General features: G+C 40.9%; 1 protein-coding gene across 1 annotated transcript in view; it reads right to left on the bottom strand.

Moving 5' to 3' along the window:
- RYR3 (ryanodine receptor 3) overlaps positions 1-24313 on the bottom strand; it is a 572218-nt gene that overhangs the window by 81777 nt on the left and 466128 nt on the right. Inside the window, exons 69-73 of the mRNA XM_074996957.1 lie at positions 17025-17112; positions 16825-16917; positions 2490-2660; positions 1978-2037; positions 395-526 (exon numbers count right to left, since the gene is read on the bottom strand). Coding sequence (XP_074853058.1) covers positions 395-526; positions 1978-2037; positions 2490-2660; positions 16825-16917; positions 17025-17112 — 544 coding nt within the window. The remainder of the gene's footprint in view (positions 1-394; positions 527-1977; positions 2038-2489; positions 2661-16824; positions 16918-17024; positions 17113-24313) is intronic.

Genomic DNA, 24313 nt, shown 5'->3' with positions numbered 1-24313 from the left:
ACGCTGCTGCAGGACAGACAGTGGCTCTGGTTCTTGGCCCCCATGCTCAGTGGGGAGGCAGAGGCTCTACTCCCAGCCCCACTGGGGCTTCTGCACTGTTTTGGTACTCTCTTATCCTGGAACATCTGTGGTCTTGCTGGACCATGGATGTTGCTAAGGATGGTTTACAGAATTCTTAGGGCCAAACAGAAACATTGCTGATTCTAAGTAGAACTTTGAAACTTTAGCAGATGACACTTAAAATTTACAATATGCAAATTTTAGTTTTAAGCCAAAACAATTGTTTAACAGGTACATACGATGAAAGTATCTAAAAAATTTTTTATAGCATATGCTCTCAGGAAACAACTTCATGCTCCAATTTAAAATACTGTGTAGACGTAGTTCTTATCACCTGCTCCAGATGATACACAGCTGCTGAGATTTTCTGCACCCGTTCCACAGTTTTTTCAGGATCAGTGGGTTCCTCGCTTTTCAAAATATCCTTGTACAGGTTCAACTGCCATTTCACAGCTGGGTCTTCAGACTAAAATCAAGATATTTCATAAGGTATTACACATTATTGAATAATAAATTAGCCTTTTATGTTCCTTAATTTAAAAAAGAAATATAAAACAAAACAAAAAAAAAGAAAAACTAACCAAGGACTTTTCAGAACAGGACATTAGTCCAAATGAGATGAAGGTGGCTATATAGACCCTGCTGACACATAATACAAGTTCTCTGGTACATGCTAATATAGTCACCTTTCAAACTGTTATCCATTACCAAGCACCAGGAAACTTTGGAGACTGCTGGTATTCCCTAAAATTGGCCAGTTAGTGCATGACATATTAGTTTGCACCAGAATTTAACCTGTCTGGTGAGAATTAATGCCCTGTGTAAACAAGCAACTACTACTTCTGATTCACATGCATAAGGGATTGACAGCCCCATTTGATTTGTGTCATTCAACTGAGACTTGCCATTTGCCTCCATTATCTGCAACCATGGCACTAAAGTCCACAAACTACTAGGACAATTGGACTTACATTCTTAGTAAGGGTCCATGTATTTTTTATGGTAGCTGGTGAAGCATTCTTGAAATTCTGTTGCTTTCATGTAAATAAAAATCATGAACGGTGATGTAGGACTATGTATGAAAAAGAACAATATCACCAGTAACGTTGAACACATGATGTCTATTTTGAAATTAAAATAAATGTATTTTATATTGCACTCCTATTTTTACTTTTTGGTATTTCACAGATTTTTGCATTGACAATGCAAAACTGCAGTGCACAATCTGCCTTGGGGAAAGTGGAGTTTCAGCAGCTCAACTAAATCAGATGGGTCTGAAGCCAGGCCCAGCTGGATGAATAATCAGCTAAAGGAACATAAAGTAAGATATAATTGAACACCACAAAGCAAGAATATGCACAGCTAGGATGGCAAAAATATAAATGTTGTCTGATGTAGTAGTCAGGTTGGCATTACAGTTAGTGAAAAAAACTGCATCTGATGGTTAAAAGAGAATTTACTGTATCAGGTTGATTAAATAGTGCAAACTTCTCTAAGATTTTAAAAAGTCTGAACTATTTAACTTGATCAAAGGCTTTAAATTAAAACAAATGAGTTGGTTAAAATTATGGATATAGCTCAATATAAAGTGGGAAAGTATTCAAAGGAGCAATTTGAGGTATAGCATTGGAGAGTCAAGTAAAGACTAAAGTGAGATGATTTTAAACCGTTGTAGATTTAGATGTAACAAACTGATTTTCTTCACACATGCTGTATTTCATACAACTTATTGGATCCTAAATGCTAAGCAAAGTCAGAAAAACGTGATTTGGCAGAAAAAAGGTGGTCGGAAATGGTTTTTAAAATTTTCATTATGGAAAAAGAAGTGAACATGACATGCAAGTGCAAATTCCATATCTAAAAATCTTAGCTTACACCAATCAGAATTTCACTTATAGAAGCCTTTTTTAATACTACCTTTTCCTGCAAATGCAAATTGTTAAGTAAATGTTCTCTGACTTCTTCATCTGTGTCCCTCTGTGGAAAAGATATAAATGTGTTTTATTTCTGTTGGAGATTTATCTTATAAAAACATATGTATGAGACAAACCCAGAATATAGAATTCTTACTAATTCAGAGTACAGCAACAAAACACACAGTTGTATTTTGTTTTTTAATTATACAGGTTATTTTGGAAAGTATTTGGATTCAACGTTCAAAAAACTACTTAAACTGTGGCCATAAATCATAGACCAGATCCTGAGGACAGCTAAGCATCTACTAAAGATCTCCCAGGAATTATCCCAAAAGCAACCATATATAGAAGGTTAGGAGAAATTGTGTGGGAAAATTGGAAGTTGTTTGCACACATCCACACATTTTATGCCCTGCAAATTACCTTAAGACACACTGACATTTGATTTGCAACAAAAAATGCAGGCATTTAATATTTCAAAATTTGAAAATTATTGTAAATTTAGAGACTTACATGACTGTATCTAATCTTAGCTAAAGAAATCAGCTCTTGATCTCCTGGAGTGCACATATTCAAACCAATGGGAAGCATCTTTTTAAGTGCAGCTACAATCAAGGACGTCTGTATTGAATACAAATCTCCTCTACGCTTCAGTTTCTTCCGCTCTTGGTCTTGTCCTCCAGACTACAAGTAAAGATCCATAGATTTATGTAATCTATCTCAAATTACAAACTTTCCTTACACACAAAATAATTCTTCGCTGTTCACGGTCCAATGAGACTACAGGAATTGACGTAGTTATAAACTAAATAGTTAGAAGTGTTTTAAAAAAGTGAACTGTGTAGATCAATAAAAAACTGACAAATCAAATACATAGGAGGGGAATGAGGGGTGGGAGGATTACAAGCATCAAAGGAAGGGAAGCCGTCTTTGTAATGCGTGAGGTAACTGCTGTCTCTGTTCATACCATTTGTTAATGTGTTGAATTTGTGCTATATTTCTGCTGTTTTGTTTTATTGGAGTACAGGCTCACGCAGCTACCTCTTTGCTACTAGGGCTCTTAGAACACTGAGAGCCAAGACTGGTGGCTGGAAACAAACTTTACGGGACCTTGGGAAAGTTGGCCACATCCATGAAAATTGATTGTCTGGCTACCTAAAATCATGTCAGATTACGGATGTTGCCAGACTAGCAAGGTTCAACCTGTGGTAATACTCACTGTTTTCATAATACCAACCTTTTGTTGTACATAGTTGTAACTATAGCTTTTGTGTCTTACACGCATGTAAGGTGTTACAATCAGGCACGTACATGTAACTAAAAACTGATTCACCATTATAATAGCTTGCTTTTTTCTAGTTTTAAAGAAACAACTCAGTTTCTGTACCTTAATTTTTTTTAATGATTACACCAGACAAAATTTTCCAAGGTCTTAGTTTTACATATATAGATACGGTAATCTGCATTGCTGCGGCCTGAGACAGATAAAAATCTAAACAGCACATATTCAATTCAACCAAACACTAAGGAAGTGGTATAGCTGGAAAACTGGACTGTACTGGCTGGGTTGTAATGACATCAAACTAAACCATCAGCAGCTTTGGTCACCGAAGGCACTAGAGAAAGGTAATCCTACGAAAGAGAAGTAAACACAACAGAATAACATTTGATCTGTCTAACTTTATTAGACAATGTGATATGTTATTGAAAATAAAACAAAGCATTTCTTCAATGGATTTAAGTTAGCCAATCAAAGCTCTTAGCTGCAGCATTGTTTGTCATAAAACAGACCCATACGGTTAATGAATTTATGGTAAACAATGACAACTACCACCACCACCACCACAACATAAACGGCCCAATCCTGAGTTCCAAATCTAAACTAAACTCGCATTGAACTCAATGGGAATTTTGCTGAAGATTAGAGCTCAAGACTGGACCTTGGCATATGAAGAACTACAAACAGCAGATGCTTGCACTTGACCCTCCACATCCTCTTCCCTCTGTAAATGAAATGCTAATGCCCATTGTGTACATATTGTACTGTAAGGATACAGTAGAGGCAATTAAAACACATAATTTGCCAATCATTACCACACAGTTAGCATGGATATCCTCCACTATAAGAATAGAGGAAAATAACCTATACTCCACTATGTAGTAAATTTTGGCCAAATGCTGCCTTTCAAACAGTGATCACGGTATATGTACACAGTGTTACTTGGGTTAAGTGTTTAGCAATTCAGAGGGTACACAAAGTGGATGTGGTTGCCTTTCTCAAGGAATCTAACAGCTGCAAGAGAGTATTTTGCCTCAAAGCTTTGCCTTTAAGTTTTCTATAGTAGCATTGATGTAATGGCATTACATTTACAATGACATTATTTGTTCTCTACTTTGAAAGCAGACAAACAAATGCCACAATGTATCACTGGGACTCAGCGGCGTCACTATGCCTCTTAAATATAAGAGGCAGCTTAAAAAGAGGAAGACAACTTTTTTCACCTCTACTCTTGGAAGGGATATTTTGCCCACCAAAACGTCTGTTTTCAATTGTGTTTGAGGTTGGAAGGTGTATGAAAGTAACAAATATTTAAAATCAATGCATTTGAAAATGGGTGAAGAGGAGCGACCCATTCTACCTTTGCCACCAGACTTCTGCCTTCCTAAAGAGGCACTGAAGGAAATACTAACTCCTGCAGGTAAATATGCAAATAGAACCAGGGAGAGAAATTCACATTATTGGCCACAACAGTACAATGCCATCATCTATAATTATAGATATTTACATAAATAAAATGATGGATTTGCTAGATATGTGTGAGATATGATAAACTGGATATACTTTGTTCAAATTGTTTACAATTATAAAACACATTTTCTGCCACCTCTTGGGTGAAATACAGTGGTTTAGCAGCATTCGTGGACACTAAAATATATGGTTAAGGCCTTACACTTGCTGATGTTAATGGAAACATGCCAATAGATGTCAATGGGAGGACTGGTAAAATGAACGAGAAGGACTTAATATATATTACTATGCAAAGGGAATTCACGAAAGCAGAATATAACTGCCAAACAGGGACAGCATATTGGGTGATAACATTCATAATTTTTTTCAGAATGATCAGATTGTTTTCCTGGAGGCCTCTCAAGACAGTGCTGAGAAAGCTCACATGTATTTATAGTAAACTTTTTCATATCCAGCATTTTATCATCTGACACACTCAAATAGCCAGCATTTTAATCATAACTAACTTTTAGTTATGTTTTCTGTAAGTACAGCATAGTGAGCGTAAATACAAATAAATACAGCAGAAACAGTATACTAAGTTTACAGTGTACAATACTACACTTGTTGGTAAATAAGGTGCTCTGCATACATCTTTTGTTTGTTTTTAATATCTAATCTTATTTTTCTTTAGTGTTATGTTATACTTGGTATACCTCTCTGGTATCCAGAATATTTGAACATCTGGCAACCTTCCAATCCCAGGGCATCCAGATATGAAAAAAATTACTGTACTTGGTAAGATCTGACATTATTATTCTGATTATTATTACATATTTATTTGTGCCTAGGAGCTCCAGCCTGATGTCAGATGGTATAAACTATTTCACTTCTGAAATGTCATTTGAAAGATGGAAAGAAAGATAAACTAAGCATAGATAATTGGGGAATATGGAATCTTTTGACAGAATAGGTAGAAAATGTAGGTGCTCTCCAAGCACCCTCCCTGTCATACAACTAGAAGGTGTTTTTGTTTTTAATTTTTGGGAGGACTGAATTTATCTCTCATGCAATCCCACTATACTTCCTATAGGCATATTTAGGAAATGCCCTCCTAATGAGTGATTCGACAAATTAAACAAGGTAACAGAAGGCAGAAGGCAGTAGAAGTAGAATGTAGACCTTAACAATTAGTAAGTAGTGTAATAGACTAAATTTTTACATTGAAGAGGCATGTAGGCCTGTGAAAGGGGAAAAAAGTCAGCAGGTTTTAACAAATATGGCCTCTTTGCAAAAATCAAATTTAAGAGGAGTGGAGCCTGTGCCTTCCCTTTGTGACGCCACTGCTATGATCAACGGAAAGAATGCTTAGAGCCTGGCCATCTCTAAAACTAAAACATAAAAAACACATCATGCACTTTGACCTGTACCTTCACTTGCATGGCCTGTATGAAAGAAAAATACAAGGAAAAATGTAAATAAAACAGATGAAACTATGAAAGTTTTACAAGTTAGTAATAAACATCATTTACAGCATCAGGAAAGTAAATAAAACAAGTTTGTAGCTAGAACAACATGAGTCTGTGATTGTCTAGTTACATGTCATCCTAGTGAAGTAACAATTGATTACTTATCTTAATTGCTATCTCATAATCTATTTTATAAATTTATGAGTTGTTATATCTGAAATACATTACATACTGAATAGTTCCATTGATTGCTGTGTCTGATATGGATACATCCCATAAGTCACAGCAGTCATATGTTAAATTCTAGGTTCCCGAACTTAATATAGGAGAATTGACTTTGGATTCTGGACACGCAACAGTGAAAAATATTTCAAATCACCAGCAATTTAATATTCAATTATTATTAAAATCCATAGTTGATTGTAACAAAATTATTTTTAAAATAAAAGTGAAAAACAAGCCTCTCAGTAAATTTCCATCAACTGTAACATTTTATCTATTAAATTAGAATTCTTATTTTATAGCAAGAAATTTCAATTTTGTGTTCAGTGTTAGTGAGTGCAAAAGTCATACATCATATCTTTCTAATTATCCTTCTCTCAAGTACACATTTAGTTCTCTTAGTTTCATTTTAAGCAAAAAAGTAAACACAAAGATTTTATTTATAGAAGAGGCATGATATCAGGATGCTATGTAAAAATAACGTGGTAACATAAATACCAACTATTCATAATTAGTATTAAACATCCCTCCCCACCCATCAGCAAAACCACTCAATCTACAGTCACCTTAGGGGTGTTCCTTAGCATTACAAAATAAAGTAATAGGAAACTGTCTAGGTTTAAGAAAAGTACTTTACATTATTTCAAGATTCCGCCCTCAACTTTTTTTTTTGTGTGTTATCTGTGTATTCTTGTCACACTTTAGCCACAGTGTCTCTTATTTTGGACCAGGTAGGAGTGAGGTTTCTCTATGATTATATATATATTTTTTTCATTTATTAGGAATGACTATTAGAATGATCTTTTCTTGATTCACTGCATACTGCCAAACCACGTACCAATTCATGGAAAGAGTCTAAGAAGCTGAGGTGATTCAAGTGGATTGTATAATAAACCTCCAATAAAACACTGAATAGCATGAAATGCTAGACTAAATATAAGATTTTTAACAAGCGTGTATATTAGAACCAAACTAAAAATATGGATACAACCACTCCTGAAATTTAGGGTTGCATAGTAACATGAAGATGGATTCCTTTACTGCCTCAGACCTCTACAAATGAGTTATCAAAACACTTTAAAAATAAAGGCGCAAATTGGTAAGGCTGATATATGACTCATATCAGATATGACATCAGTGGGAGATGTCAGCATTCAGCAACCCTGAAAATCAAGCTACTTATAAGGTACCTACACATGGAGTTAGACACAACTTTAAGCTCCCTAACTTGAAAAACTGCTTCTAAACATATTAGACACTTAAGCATATATTACCGATGTGCACAGGTGTATGTGTGACTTTATTTAGATCATGAGTGAAACATAATATGGAATATTTTCATCTTTATAAAATCTGCAACTTTAATCAAGAAGTCTAAGGAGTGAAATGGATTTAAATTATTTGTTTCAAAAATGTCTGTCACAAACCTATTATTTTGATGCAGTCCAAATAACCAGTTTTTTTTCTCAGACTGAATATTCTCTAACTTACCATTCCCCTCCGAGCAATCTGCTGCCATTTTTTCAGAAAAGAAAAATTAAAAAACTTGCTCAGCTTTAAATACATTTATCTTAATAAAAATTAACAAACAAGAATTGTAAAGCCTAAATACACAGTAGATATTCTATCAACTTTTGGGTTGTAATAGAGTCATCTGTTTGAAATTGTAGTTAAAACTAATATTATACTTTCTATTGTCTCTATTTTTTTCAGACAATAATATATATATATAATCCATTTTTCTATTTTACATAAAAATATATTATCCATAAATATTATCACATACATCATAGACACTTGGACAGAACTCTGGCTAAATTTAAGGAATGAAAATCAGAGTCCAGAAAAGGGGAAAAGGAAAATAAAGCCACTTTTGTGCTCCCCTGCTTGTTGACTGACTGTACACTAGGTCAGGCCCTGGAATTTAGAGCAGCATGTGTCTTGGCTGGAAATAACTGAAGGTGCAAAAGCAGCAGGTGGCAAATCTCTCAGGCACAGAGAAACGCCCGCCACACTCATTGTTACACCAACCTTGTCCTGTACACCAAAAGTCAGGAAGTGAGCTGGTATGGGAACATCTACACTAGGTCCACACCAACAGAGGATATTAGCTGCACCAACACAAAGTTTATCATCTTCCAGGACTATGGCATGAAACAGTCACATCACAGTAGACGGTGTGGGCCAATACAGCTAATATTTACATTTATAATATTTACTCTATGTTCACGTGGCATACATTTACATTTTGATCTAAATCAGCACTAAACACAATATGATGAATGACGACACAAAAAGGAAGTGGAAAGTCGTGCTGACATTAAGGTGAATGCTAAAATGAGGAGTGCTATGAAAAATAAGCCCTGTCACATAATTTATTCCATTATTTAGTTGCAAAAGCAAGAAGAAAATGGCAATTCTTAAAACTAATTAAATTTCAAAACTGATGGAATTCATATTTTTGTATATTTAAAATATTTACATTTATTTTCTATAAAATGTGTATTTTAGTAAAATTACTGAATACCTATAAAGCATGATAAAATTATTAATTTCCACCTGCCATGAATGATGTTAAAACACGTAAAAAAGAGTGCTGCACATGTATCACAACAGGATACTTTTTCATCACAAAACAAATGCCTACCTACAGCAATGACATGCTCTGCAGTTATACCTGCAGGTATGGTATCAAATAAATAAAATATTTAACCACAAGCAAAATACGCCATTCATTACATTCATACATTTGTGAAAACCATTCACAATCCACAGAAGCACTACACTCCCATATCAACTTACAGTTTTGTAGGCACTGCATTAGAATAGAAACAGTCCCTCACACACACTCAAACACACATACCACTGAGCACACGCATTCATTCACACATACATTATATATTTTTTCAGAACTAAACCAGACCATAATTTGGCTTCAAAACAAAGTCATAAATCTGTTCTAAACCTAATCTGGACTGAATTCTGCTCAAATTATTGCCTCTAATTTATTTCTAATATATGTTTTATATACAAAATTATATAGGACACATAAATATAATGAATATAGCATGTGTGGGTATGCATGCAAGTCTATCTATCCATCCATTCACACATCCATCCACCTACTCACCTTCCCCTCATGTATCTGTGGTGATAGTTATGTGGTGAACTGCTGAGCAGTGTGATTAAAATCCATTTACTATGCATAAGCAACAAGAAGTCCTGTGGCACTTTGCAGACTAATGGATATTTTGGAGCATAAGCTTTCGTGGGCAAAAATCTGCTCACGCATCTGATGAAGTGGGTCTTTGCCCACGAAAGTGTATGCTCCAAAATAACTTAGTGTATAAGGTTCTACAGGTCTACTTCTTGTTTTTGAAGATACAGACTAACTCAATTACGCCTCTGATACCTTACTATGCATGTCTTCCTACCACACCTATACCTGTCATGTTCCCATTTAGGATTATGCTAACATTTCAAATCCTTTAAGTGGCTTCAGATAGCTGCTTTTTACAAACAAAAAAAAACCCGAAACAAATGAAAACAAACGCGCTTTCCATATAAATGTTTCATTTTTAACTCTGAATGTGGAATTTCCTCTCTAAATGATACAGACCCAAGGCCCAGGATAGGGACTTTTTAGTCAGGAACAAGTACAAAGTCTGGTGTCTTGGCAATCCAAACTTTTAATTGGGGGCATAATTTAATTTTATTCCTAGAAGGTCCCAAAATGCTGAATTTTAAATTTATGACATGTTTGTGTTTAAGAAAAAAATTCAGGCACAAGGGGCTGGTGACAGAGGAGCTTTCTGGCAGCAGGGGCACGTCTACACAGCCTCTTTACTGTTGGCACCCCCCTCTGCCAAAAATGGGCTCTCGCAGGATCATGCTAATGAGCAGCCACTTGCATTTTGAGGCTGTTCATTAGCGTGGACCTGCTGAGAAAGCTGCACCATGTAGACCCAGCCTGTGTGTCCCCTGAAGTTACACTACCTTAGCTACTATGAGTCCATGTGCAAAACATTGAAAAGTGGCCCTGAGCTACTTTCTTAGGCGACATCTACACTAGAGGGTTTTGTTGACAAAACTGGCATTTTATCAACAAGACCTGTGGAGTGTCCACATTCCCAAGGCATTCTGTCGACAATAAATTGACAGAACGCAGGACATTAGTCAACAGCATTATCCTGCTCCCCATGAGGAAGAATGCCTCTGTCGACAGAGATCTGTCTACACAAAGCCAGTCTGGACATTCCAGGGGACTTTCTGTAAACAGAAAAGGTCTCCAGGTTGCCATGAAGGTGCCCCAAGGGAAGCAATGTCTACAGCAAGTGGAGCCTTATGGTCCCTGACTCCGGCCATTCTTAAAGCTGCAGGGAGGCCAGGAAACCCTGTAGCAGGAAGTTTAGAGTGTTGGAAGATCGGAGCAGCATATTGCTTGTCCCCATGCCCTCAGAGCCACTCTTTCCAGCAGCGCCTTCACAGATGGCAGAGAGCCAGCCTGCTTGCAACCTCCCCTCTTGGCCCTTCCTGGGAGCAGCCAGAGGGGTCAGAGGAACCACCCCAGAGCACAAAGCGTTGAGCCCCCTCATGGGCAAGGGCCAAGGTCCAGGCTTGGATAGACTTGTGTGGTGAGGAAGAGACCCTCCTTGACCCCAAAGCCAAGTGCTGCAAAAGCCCCACGTACAACCACCTGGCCACCACCCTGGTGGCACATGGCCACCCCAGCTGCACCATGGAGCAGGTGGGACAAGATGAAAGAGCTCCGACAGGGCTATACCCAGGCCCATGACACCAGCTGGAGATCTGGGGCAAGACCAACCAGGCCACAACCAGGACATCCCCAGAGTTGGGCGAGGGTCCCTCTGGTAAGTACCTCTGCATTGCAAATCCCAGGATGTGGGAGACAAGTGCAGATGGGGCGTGCTGTGAGCATTGTCAGGCTGGCTCTGGTGGTACCTCACACTGCTGTCCTGGCACGTGGAAATACATGCAAGGTAGCATGTCCCACCTGGACCCAGCACGTGGCGCCTGGGCATGAGCGTGGCCTGCTGCCAGCCTCACAGGAGGCTGGACGAGCCCTAGGTGAAAGAGTATGGGTTCCGGCACGTAGGCACGCCTGCAGGTGGGAGTCAGCACCTAGTCCTGTAGACAAAACTAAAAGCTGCACATGTGTGTGTGTGGGGGGGGGGAGGGAGTACAGAGGGCTAGGCTGCACCCAGCTCTCAAGCCACCCATGAGGGGACACCTCTGTGGCCAGACACACCCCCTTGACTGCTAGCCCATCAAGTGTGTGGGGGGAGGCCCACAGTGGTCAGCCTGGTTCCTGAGGCACCCTGGAGTCCCTGTGCAGAAGATCCCATTGTGCAGGCCACAAATGCCTGTGATCCTGGGACATCCCTGTCCTGTGGCCTGGGGGTGTTGGTTGCAGCTCACAGTGCGGGGGGGCAGGCCTTAGGGGTTGTGTTGAATGAATGACTCACTGTCCCTTCTCCTTGTCTTCCTTACAGCTGGACCTGCCCCAAGCAAGGACTGAGCCAGCCTCACCTCTCTGCCAGGACAAGCCAGCAGTGAACCAGCATCAGGGTGAGCCAGCACCCCCCACACCAACAGGGTGGGCCCATGCCCGGAGGGGCTATCACCAGGCAAATGAGGACCTCCAGAGGGCCCACACTGCTACCCTCTGGAGGATCATAGGACCAACTCACGTCCCGCTTTGCCACTGGCATCTGGCCCACAGCTGCTGTTCCGGCTGCTGCCACCACTTTCCCTGCTCCTGCTGGCCATTCTTCAGGGCTTCCTCAAGTTTTGGCAGTGGCTGAGAGCCATGCCTGCCCTTGCTACTCCCCAGGTCCCCTTGCATGTCCTGCTGACCCAGACCCCACCACAGCCCCTCCACCTCCATACATCCCTGTGCTCCTAGCCCCAACCCAGCCCTGATGGGGACACCAAACCCATTGTGGGAGGGGATCCTGAGGCCAATGCCACTTGGGAGCCCGCTCCCTTGCATGGTCATGGTCCCCTATCGCCTCCATGACTTGAGGCCTCCCCATACCTTGTCTCTAGTCCCCATAACTGAGATCTGAGGCCCCCCACTCTCTGTCCAAAGCCCCCTCACTGTATATAGTTCACTGTTTTTGCACTATTTGTAAATAGTTTTGTATTACACCATTTATTTTCAAAATGTTTATTTTTATTTAAGTAAAATGTTATTCAAGCACCACCCCCATGCTCGTATTTATTGGACAGGATGAGGGGTCAGGAAGGGGTGAGGGGTAGGGCTGCAGACTCAAGGCCCCCTCTGTGGGTGCCAAGGAGAGGGTCATTGTGGGCCATGGGAAAAGCTCTTCCTCAGAGCCTCACATATCCACATCCCTTCCCGGTGCACCTGGTGGATCGGAGGTGCACCCAGTTACTCATAGCCATGGCTGGCATCCACCCTCAACCCTGGGAGGAAGGCCTCCCCCTTCCTCTCCACAACGCTGTGCAATGAAAAGACAACAAAAGCATGCCTTGAGGCAGCTGAAGATGTACTTGGCCTGCATCTGGGTCCAGCTGAGTCAGGCATTAAAAAGCTATTGGCTCAGGTCCAGATGGCCAGTGTATGGCTTCATAAGCCAGGACATGAGGAGGGGTAGGTCATGATCCTCATGATACACATCTCACAGAACTGTAAGGGACCTTGGGAAGTCATCAAGTCCAGGACCAACCACCATCCCTTTTTTAATTTATTTGCCCCAGATCCCTAAATGGCCTCCTCAAGGACTGAGCTCACAGCCCTGGGTTTAGCAGGCCAATGTTCCAACCACTGAGCTATTGCTACCCTTGCATGTCCCTGACCACCAGCATGAAGATGCCCACCTCCATCCTCCAGCACAGCCTAGAGTTGTGGAACATGTGGGTGTTGTGTGCCTGGCCCGACCACCTGACATAAACATCTATGAAGTGTCCATCGTGGTCAACCAGGGCCTGCAACACCATGGAGAAGTACCCCTTTCAGTTTATATACTTGGCTGCACTGTGGGCTGGGACACAGATTGGATGTGGGTCCCATTGATAGTTTTGAAGCAGTTGGGGAACCCCAGGGCACCAAAAGTGGCCACAGCTGCATCCCCATCTGCCAGACGGATGACCATCTGGAGCAGGAGCATGTTGACGGCCATCACAACCTGCAAAGGGAGGGGGCCAAACACACATCATGGACTTAGAGAGAGGGAGTCCTTGGGCCCCGGGTGGGGGGGGGTCTCCTATCCCTGCGTCCCAAGCTCTCCAAGACCTCCCTATGTTAGGATGGGACAACACAGTCCACCAGGGACTGGGCTTCTCCCCCACACCACTTGCACCCCTGACTCCCACCTCCAAGGGGGTCCACCTTGGTCAGAACATGCTTTCCTCTCTGTGCAGGGCTTACCTCCTGAAAGTGTCTTACCTCCATGAGGATGGTCCCCCGATGATTGACTTCCCCAGGCTGAACTGTTTTCCCATGGAGCAGGAGCTACTGGGGGGTGGCAAGCTTCCACAGGGTGACTGTGACCTGCTTCCCCACAGGGATGGTGGGCTGCACCTAGGTGTCCTGTCTCCAGAGGGCATGGGTGAACCAGGCACAGAGCATCAGGAAGGTGTCCTTCCACACCTGGAAGTTCTGGTGCCACAATTGATCATCCCAGTGCCCCATGACCAGCTGGTCCCACTGTCAGAACTGGTGCTGTGCCTCCAGATATGCCTGTTCCCCTAGGGGTGTATGTGTGGAGCGCAGGAGGACCTATGCGGCAGCAACAGTGTGCTCCTTAAAACTGGTGTCAAGCTCACCCTCCCAGAGGAAGAGGAGGATGGCTGTGATGAGGTGCAGCAGGTGCTGAAGCATCTCTGGGAGGGGCTCTGGCACCACGGCTAGCTAGAAAGCGTGGTGTGCTGTAGTAAGCATCGAAGCCCTGATGTAGTGCCTGTACTCTGTCTTGTGGAGGTAGGCAAGCCCTCAGTATGTGCAGGGAACAAATGCTTCAGGGGCAGGGGGGCCTTTAAGGGCACATCTCGCTAGGACTGCCAGGAGGGATTGATGCTCATGAAACCCTGTCAGATGGTGTTCTGGGGACTGTTCTGTTGAGAGAACAGCTGCGCAGTCTGGCCATTCTGTTGACAGAGTGGATCACATTTTCATTCCGTTTGCTGTCTGGCCACACTCTGTCGACAGATATTTTGTCACAAGATGTCTTTCAAATGACAGTTTTGTCAACAGATCACTCTAGTCTAGACGTAGCCTTAGAGTGCTCAGACCTGTACGTCGCTATGGTTACACTAGCAAGCTTTGCTGACAAACCCCTGTCCACACACAAAATGAACTTTTGCTGGCAGCGTTCTGCCTCTCAGTCATGAGACGTAATACTGCTGTCAACAGATTCGGTTGACAAAAAAGCTGTGTGGATGCTCAGGGATCGGGTAGCTTCTCTTGAGACACAGGGCATCCAGAACAATGGGCAGCCCTGCATGCTGTGCTTCCGTGTGCCTGTTTTGTTGAGAGAGCAGCTGGGCAGTCCGACTGGTCTCTCGACAGAGCTGAGCACTCTCCCCTTTGGCTTTTGTGTATGGCCAGACTCTGTCATCAGAAGTTTCGTCAGGGAATCTCTCGACAGTGACTTCAGTTGACAGAGTGCTGTAATGTAACTGTAGCCCATGTGTTTCCTGTCTGCCTCAGTAAGTACTCTCTGAATCTGTTAAAGGTAGATTCCCTAGCCCTGTGGATTGATGCGGCTGAGAACTGACTACAGCTATAGCTACAGAACAGTGACTGTCGACAGAAGATTCCTTCTGATAAAACTTCTTTTGACAGAGTGGCCAGACTGCCCAGCCGCTCTCTTCACAGAACAGCTGTCTGGTGTCCTGAAAGCCCTGTCTGTCGACAGAGGGCCTTCCCGGTACGTCCACATCTGCTTTCTGTTGACAGAGGCGCTCTGCCTCATGGGGGAGCAGCAGAATGCTGTTGGCAGAAGTGCCAGGTTCTGGTGATTTACAGTTGACAGAACGCCTTGGGAATGTGGATGCTCTGTGGGTTTTGTTGAAAAAAATGACAGTTTTGTTGACAAAATCCTCTAGTGTAGACATAGCCTAAACAAGAGGTTGCCTGAGACCAGTATCATAATCTGTTAAATATTAGACATCATCAAGTGTTTTATTTTTATTTCTAGTCATTTTCTGTTTCTATTATCATTGATTACTATCACTTAAATATTCTTTCTTTACTAATTAACTACTTTTTCCTTTGATCATACAATCACGTCAGTTCTGTGAACTGACATGTGAGTCCTAAGCTAAACTAACAGGGTGGTGTATGCACTGTTTCTGTGGGGGCAGTGACACTAGTAATTTCTAGGAGTGTCCAGTGATAGCAGCTGGACTCTGCAAAGGAACGCTCTTCCAGGAGATTTAAGAACTGCAATTCCCTGAATGTTACCTGCACGGCAAAGTTACCTAGTTTCAAGGAATTTGTTTTGAAGCAGCTAGAGTGTTGGGCAAGGTACTGATGCGCACTCTAATTTCCACCAAAGCTGTCTATTGCTGAGGCAGAGGGGTAACTACGGCTTATGGTTTTGAGCACCTAGAAAAAACATCACAAGCCCACATATATCTTTTTAAATTTTCTCTGGAACATTTTACAATAGGTTTCCTGTAAATCTGTGACATATAAAATACAGCATGATGTTCTGTGATATGATGTTTCATCAACGCTACTCAAATTAACTTGTGCAATTCACTTATGGATCTCCTGTTGAGTACTGTGACATTCCTCAGCTCATGCCAATGAAACCTTTAAGCCACTGTCCTATACATTATCTTCATCACATGTATATCAAAGTATATTTTGCAGATATTGCCTTAGTGTCTGGGCATTTGACAAGAAATGAATCAATCAGAGATGAATGCTGTCAATAATTAGGCAACAAGAGAATACATAAAATAAATGCTTTATGTACACAAACAGATATATGCAAAAACTGAGCCCATCATGCTCTATGTCATTAAATGGCAAAACACCTACTGACTTCAGAGGAGAGAAATCAGGCTATAAATGTTTCCTTCCATAATTTTCACACAATACTGAACTTGTAATATACTAAAAAGACCACATTGCCACTTTTAAGATAAACTTTTTTTGTACATATAACCTTTCTTATGCTTTTTGCAAATATAGTTTAATTGGTTTCCTTCTATGCTTATTCAGCAAACATTTAATCATAAAAAATGCGATTATAACTAGTTTCCACATAGAAAGCTTCTTCACATTTATCATCAAGAAGCAAAAGGTGTTTTTGTGTGCTCTATCAGCATAGAAACAGCAATTTGGTTAAATTTTCAGAGTTATCCTGACTAAACACCAAGCCAAGAGAAACATATGATTCACCTTTAATTGATCTTAAATTTTTTAACTTACTTTAGACATCTTGCTCTTGCTGTCTCCTGTTAAAAATGCCAAATTGTTGATTTCATTCTGAATCACAAAATTTTGTTCTTCTCTCTTGAAGTTCTAAAACAAAAATCACTAAGAAGTTGAAATCATAAATTATATATGCCACATTTTCATCTACAAATATAAAGTCACTGCAAGGTAAGAAATAAGGAATGGCACCTTACATGTGATTTACACCATAAGATAAAAACCTCAGCTACCATACGGAAGAGTTCATCAGAATCTGCATCAGGTTTCTTGAGCCAGCTTGGTCTGAAAATAAAAAACAAGTGCTGATTACAATAAGAATTAACTGCAGATAAATATTATTACAGTATTTGACTAAGTGGCTGTACTGCTAATATCATAAAGAAGCAAAGGGGAACTCAAAACTTTCTAAGTGCTCATGTGGCCTTCAGTAGTTCTCAACCTCTTCCAGACGGGGGCCCATTTTGACAATTCAGGAAGACTTGGTGACCCAGGACAATTCAAAAATTAGCTCAGAAAGTCACAGTCGGGCTGTGTGTGTGTGTGGGGGGGGGGGGGCGGCGGCTACGAGGGTCTCACTGAGGCTGGAGGGGCTGAGTGAGTCACACTCAGGGGTTGGGGTGGATACAATCAAAAAAATGAAAACTGACAAATCACCTACATAGAACAGAAGGGTGGGGGCAAAAGGAGGGAAGAGAGGAGGGGGCCCAAAAATTACTTACTACAAGAGTCTATTAAGTGGCTTGCCTGGGATGGCTATGAATATCAAAGATGGAGAAGCTGTCTTTGTAATGTGTAATTAATTGCATCACTATTGATAGAGACAGCTGCTGGATGTGGCAGTGCTAAGGAGCTGCAAATGTCTCCTTTAAGAGTCACATGCAGCTCCGAGCCGCTGCCAACCCTTAAGAAATCTAATCGCAACCAATGTGTGGGTCCTGACCCATAGGTAAGGAATCCCTGTATGTGCTTTATGAACCACTATTCTCTCAAAGTATAAAGGATTCATTCAACTCTAGAAAGAACCTGTCTGTGTTGGAAGTTGGTTCATGGCCTTAATGTTCACATGCTTTACAAACTGCATCCAAATCATCCATCAGAACTTTAAAAAAAAGTTGAATATTTCTGATGTGTTAGGTAATTTGTTAAAAACAGCCATACACAAATTATATTCACATAACCTGCCCTGATGATCTTTGCAGCTGAACAGGTTCACTAGCTTCATTGTAGTCACTAATTTGCCTCAAAATATCATGCATTGGATAAAGATGTTTCAAATTATTTTCCTTCTATCTGCTTTGTTATTTTGACCATTCCTTATTATTTACCAAAGGTTCTAAACCAGGCGTGTCCAACCTGCAGCCTGTGGGCCACATGCGGCCCTGGGCAGCTAGTAATGCGGCCCCACAAGATCGTAAACGTTTAACATTAGGATGTGATTTATATACATTAACTATATTATATATTTTACATGCGGCCCAAGACAATTCCTCTTCACTCAGTGCGGCCCAGGCAAGCCAAAAGGTTGGACACCCATGTTCTAAACCAAGATTCTGGATCTTCACATGTCAGAACAAGCACTGCAGAAGGAGATTATTTTCAATGCTCTAAAGAGAAATCTTTCAGTAGAAAAGATCAATAAAGACAGAAATTTGTGTTGGATGATAGAGTTCTGAAAATGTCTACACAATAAGACCCTGTTTGGCTCATGGATTAATAGGGATGCTCTGCATATAAACTTTGGGTTGACCTAGCTATGTTGCTTAGGACTGAAAAATGTGGGTGATTTAGTTTGATTGTCCTGATCTCTACTGTAGACACAGGTAAATCGATGGAAAAATTACATCTCAGAGAGCTGGATTATATATAGAGACTCCCTTCAATTGATATGGGAAGCACGTACACTACACCGTAGTGTAGATATACCAATAGATACTAAGGCCAGAAGGGACCACTGTGATCATCTAGTCTCACTGCCTAGATAACACAGGCCAGAGAATTGCTCTAAAATAATACTTTTTGAACTAGAACATATCTCTTAAAAGCACAATCCTGATTTAAAAATTGCCATAGGCAGAGAATGATGGGGAGCATATATGTCTCTGTTACCATTGTGGAATGCCATAGAAGAAACCAGAGAAGATTATAAACAAAAGTCTATTCTTTGAACTAGAAATAGTTATAGCAAAAAATAAGTCAGTACAAAAATCACTTATATCTGATGTTTATGATTAATATTTTGGAACATTTCATTCAGAGGACAACTACCAGGCAGCTAAATCTGTTCCTCAGTTTCAAGCATACAGCTCCCTCAAGGGCAGAATTTCACCTTCTGTGCTTCTAAGCTCTATTGTATTTTGGGTTTTAGTTTCCATAAATGCTGATTGTGTGTATGCAACTGCTTTCCAGGAATGAATTTTTAGCAGTTTTCATTTCTAGGGGTAACAGTATTATAGCTAAGGCTGGTAGCACTACCTATTACTATTGCCTGCCCAGCCCTTCCCATTATTAGACCCTGTTTTCAGTGGCTTATAATTTTGCCTAACAAAAACGGCAGCCAAGCAGTTCCAGCCACTTCTGGGAATGAGTTTAAGGGAAAATATGTTGTTTATGTAAAAAAAAATTCTGATTGAATAAATCACAAATTTTGGAGCTGGGAGTTGAAAGTTGGCAGGGATGGAAATTCAACCAATTTTGGCCAAGTTATAAATCTCTGTTCTTAGGCATCTTGCAAGTCAAAGAAAGTAAGCCACTCTTTACTAAAAGGGGAAACCTATATTCTGCCTTTAAGTCTCAATCCAGCAAAGCACTAGAGCACGTGCCCTTACTTATGAGAAGTCTTGTTGACATCAATGGAATTGCTCATATGCTTAAAGTTAAGCATAAGCTAAAGTGTTTCCTTCAATCAGAGACTTAAAAGATAAAGCTTCTTAGAACAGGGGACTGTTTGTACTTTATACGTAAAGAATCCCTTTCTATATCTGGTCTAATGTAACCATATCCATTCCTGGGCTACTATGAAGAGTTTCACATTGTACTGTCCCTGAGATTTAATCTTTTTAGCGGAAATCCTTATTGGTAAGTTCTTATTTATAAGGTTGATATTTCATGCCATTGAGTTCAACTATTTTTGACTGTGTCTTTGCTCTGCCCTTTTTTATCCTTAGATTCTGAATTCCTCAGTTATATTACCCTTTGAATTTAAACTTCTGTTAGATCCGTTGCTCACTTTTTCTGACCCAACTAAATTTAGTAGGACTAGAGGTCATTAATGTTCTTTTGTTCTATTTCTTATTGATGTTTTGGAAAGGCTCTCCATTCTTCATTACACCAGGTGTCAAAGCTATCAGAATTACTCTGTGTACACTTTTCAGTGCATTAGTTAAAACAATATACAGATTCATGGAATACGCCCTTGATCTGACTGAGCTGGATGGGCCCTATTTATTTTACCGTTTGGCCTGGAAACAATTTACTTCTCTTGGCCTTTTTAGAAGAATTAAAAATCTACTTTTAGCATACTTCTTAGACCTTCACTTTTAGAACTCCATGATGATAATGTATTTTAACTGTGAAGTATATGTATTAAGGAAAGGGAAACTTTCTTACCAATATTTTTTCCTCAGTTAGCAGCAATTCCACAATTCTGCCAAATCTGGACAGCTCATGAGTAAAGAATTAAATTTCAAGTGGAATAGATACCATAAGGTCAACTTCCTTGGTCTAATGTAGCTAGTTTGTTATCTCTTGAGTGTATAAAGCTATGAAAGATTTACAGCTTCAGAATAACTCATCTGTCAGCAAGCCTTCAGAAAGCCCGGAGCAAGCTTCCGTTGCAAAAGCAGATTGTTACATGAAACCGTCTTGGGTATGAATGAAGACAGCAATCCTGTGAGAGGCTGTTCTGTCTCCACTGAACCTGGAATGAGGGCTCTAGTGTCAGCTATATCAGGGGTGGTAACCTGGCCAATGAGTATTTATCAGTATCACTGTTATTTATTCTTGTTTTATATGCTGGACTACCTTTCCCAGTAATGGAAAGGGTGGAATCACATGAAGTAGGCCTTGTGGCCAACTCTGTAATAAAGCATCTACCCTGGTGGATCTGGGGTCTGCATCTTTTGTGAAGTATTTTGGCCTCTTTGCACTAGTACAGGATGTGAACATATTGGTTGAAGGAAGGCCAAATGTCAGAACAATGATATAAAAAAAAAACCTTCTGATTCAGGAACCACACACGCAGACATTGACCTTATGCCTGCTGAGCCAGGTTGCCTTTTAGCTCAGATCCCTTTGGTGTGGATTGCTTTGAGGCAAAAGAGGAGCTATTCCACCCACTTCGTTATGTCCTTTGTGTACCTGTGCAGCACAAGACTCTTCATTCCCTCCTAGGCTAGTTAAACATGCAATCACAGCTGTACCATCTGATATAAACTGGACATAGATCTGCCTTAAGATGGGCTAGAATCTTTTCAAAACTAGCTGAACGGCCCTGAGAAGTTTATGCTGTGAGCCTTTTCTTCCTGGCTGTTTGTATCTTCAGATGAGTTCCCCAGATCTTGAGGATTAAAGGATCTGGAAGAGATCCCTCCACAGGGGTATGCTTTTACAGATATTATTGTGGGCTGATGACCACAGTATGGAGTTGAATATCTATGCTGGGAACCACATTTGACCATTCATATGTTCTGGAAAGTGGTCCCACATTGCTAGCACAGTAAACTGTTTCATATCCAGCAGCCCCAGGACTGGGAGGTTGCTAAATATTCAAATATTCCGGATAATAGAGATGTATGCCTAGCAATGCATAACACTGAAGAAAAACAAGATTAGATATTAAGAAACAAAAATGCAAGCAGAGCACTTTATTAACAACAGTATTGTGCACTGTAAACTTATACTTTACTTAAACTTAAACTTATACTTTACTTGCTGTATTTATTTGTATTTAGTTTCACTATACGGTACTTATGGAAAATGTAACTAAAATTTACTTATGGGTAAAACGCTGGTTATTTAAGGGTTCCGGATGATAGAATGGTGGATATGAAAGAGTTTACTGTATGAAGACTTGAAGATTTCTGATGCATGATGGTGCCCAGGGAGTGATCCCTATGCACAACACCAAGAGTTATAGACTATCTTAGATCTCCTGCAGTTCTGGACTAAGAAAAGAAATTCCTGAATGGAACCACAGAACTTTTTTTGGTACTGATGATGATGTCCACCTGGAAGACATTCAGTGTCTGAGGGATTGCCCTGCATGCTGCTGACTGCAATGAATCTCTGATGTTATCTAGTTCCCGTACGTAAGTCCCATGATATTTAGGAAGCTTTTTCTTAATGTCCAAACTTAACTGCCCTTGCTGCAATTTAAGCCCATGATTTCTTGTCCTAACAATACCCTAACATGGAGTAGAGTGGAAGAAATATTTCTCATGACATGTTCACAGCACCCCAGCTAATACATCCTAGAATGATGCTCGCCTTCTCCCCCAACAGTTGGTCTTGATGTTGCCATGTGCTTCCTTGGGTCTGCACCCAGTAATCAGCAAGGTCCACCTTGACTCCCACTGTCAGCACCCAGAGTCCAGTGTCTGAAGAGAGCTCTGCTGCAACCGTCTCTGTAAGTCTGAGGCATGTCAGTTTCTAACAGGTGACCAGTGTGGGAACATCCCCCCAGTGAGGAGCAGAGCCACTGAGACAAGGGTGGCTGAAAGGGTCCCAAGCTGAGCTTACCCCAAAGTCTGAGAACTGAGTGGGTGGCACTGGGACCATCAGGATTTCCTATGTAGCCTGGAGATCTTTGAAGATTGACAGCATCTGAAGCTGACAGAGGCCCACTTCTGTGTCTGGGCTTCCAGGCAAGGATTAGGATGGGCTGCACTGCTTAAGATGGATCTTAGGCCTGAGGCAATGACAGCTGCTCAACGTGGGTCGTTTCTCTTCCCCAGACCTGTTCTTCCCCTTGTAGGGAGTAGGAGATTGACCTCTACCAGCCGTCTTCAGTTTCTTGGCTGGAGGTGGGGTGATGCTAGCTCATTGATGGTGCTGGAAAGGTGCTACCCACAAATGACATGATGCAGAGTTGGACCTTTGCTCTGGGGCAGGAGTGAGCACTGACTCCATCAGGAGCCCTTGGACCTTGCTCTAATGGTCCTTCTTAATCCCAGGCTTAAAGGACTTACAAAGGAGGCACTTATCACTCATGTGCCCTTCACCAAGGCACCTGACACAACTACTGTGTGGATCACTGATGGACACAAAACATTTATATCAAGTGTAGGGTGTAAACTCCTCCAGCTGAATTCCAGATAAGACTAACAAAACTCTGACTACTGGTAAGGACTGGCTAACTCTAGTACTATTTACACCAACTCTACAAGGACTGAATTACTATGAACAAAGCCTGACTAATGCTGGTAAGAGCAGCAAACTTTCTGTGTGCTACCAATGGCAGCAAGAGAGAACTGGCGGATGAGGAGAGGGGGTGGCATCACTTATTCCGTGCCATGTGGGCTCCACTTCAGAGGGTGCCAGAGCCACTCTCCTATGGATACTGCTCAGGCATTGGTGCATGTGTCAAGGAAATATGCCCAAGGTGAAAGTCGGGACTACATAGCAAAAGTACTATAGATGGGGTGGTAGCACGATATATTACAGATTGAACCTGTTGTGTACAGCACCCTGAGGACCTTACTGGTGCTGAACAAATGAATTTGCTGGACCACAAAAGGTCAATATCGTCTAGCAGCATTACCAACACTTCCACTGCTTACTGGGCTCTTAGAAGACATTAGCCGTAAATTGCAGCTAAATAACAGCCTTACAGAAAAAACTTTATGGTACCATTGGAAACTTGGCCACACCCATAATAAGTGGCCATCTGGCTAACTAAAATCATGCTGGATCACTAATATTGCCAGATGAGAGAGTTGCAGATTAGAGAGGTTCAATCTGTACTAAGGTTATCAAACACTTCTTGTTATAAGACCCTGATTTCAGTTGTTAGAACTTACTATACCTCAACCAATAAAGCCACAATTTTCCACAGGTCTGCATCAGGTTACATTGTTCTATAAACATCAGTGAGTTCAAGAAAAATAAGTTGTTTTTCAACTTTAAAAAATTCTGGTGGACTTTCTTTTGAGAAGTTCTAGCATCCCCTTAGTTGAAGCATGGATCAATGCAACTGTAAGTCAGTACCTTTGTTTACATGCAGTATCATACAGTCTTGAGTTACATGGTCAAATGTTATTTTTTCCTAAGGATCCCTGCCTCAAGTGTATGAAGTGGGTCTGCTCTGGAGATGAATAAGGGTTCTGAAATGAAATACTGCTTATTAGAGTAGTTCAAAGGTGTAGCTGAAGTACAGATGGTTGGATTTTTTTCTTTTTTTGGTGGAATGCTTTTTCATAAGAAAATGTGGATTCATCAAATTCAAAATTGTTTTCAAGGAATGTGACAATTTAGAATAAATTCCAGT

Source organism: Carettochelys insculpta, chromosome 6, assembly GCF_033958435.1.
Source record: "Carettochelys insculpta isolate YL-2023 chromosome 6, ASM3395843v1, whole genome shotgun sequence".
Classification (NCBI taxonomy): Eukaryota; Metazoa; Chordata; order Testudines; family Carettochelyidae; genus Carettochelys; species Carettochelys insculpta.
Note: the sequence above shows the minus strand (reverse complement) of the source record. Positions and strands in the feature narration are given on the sequence as shown.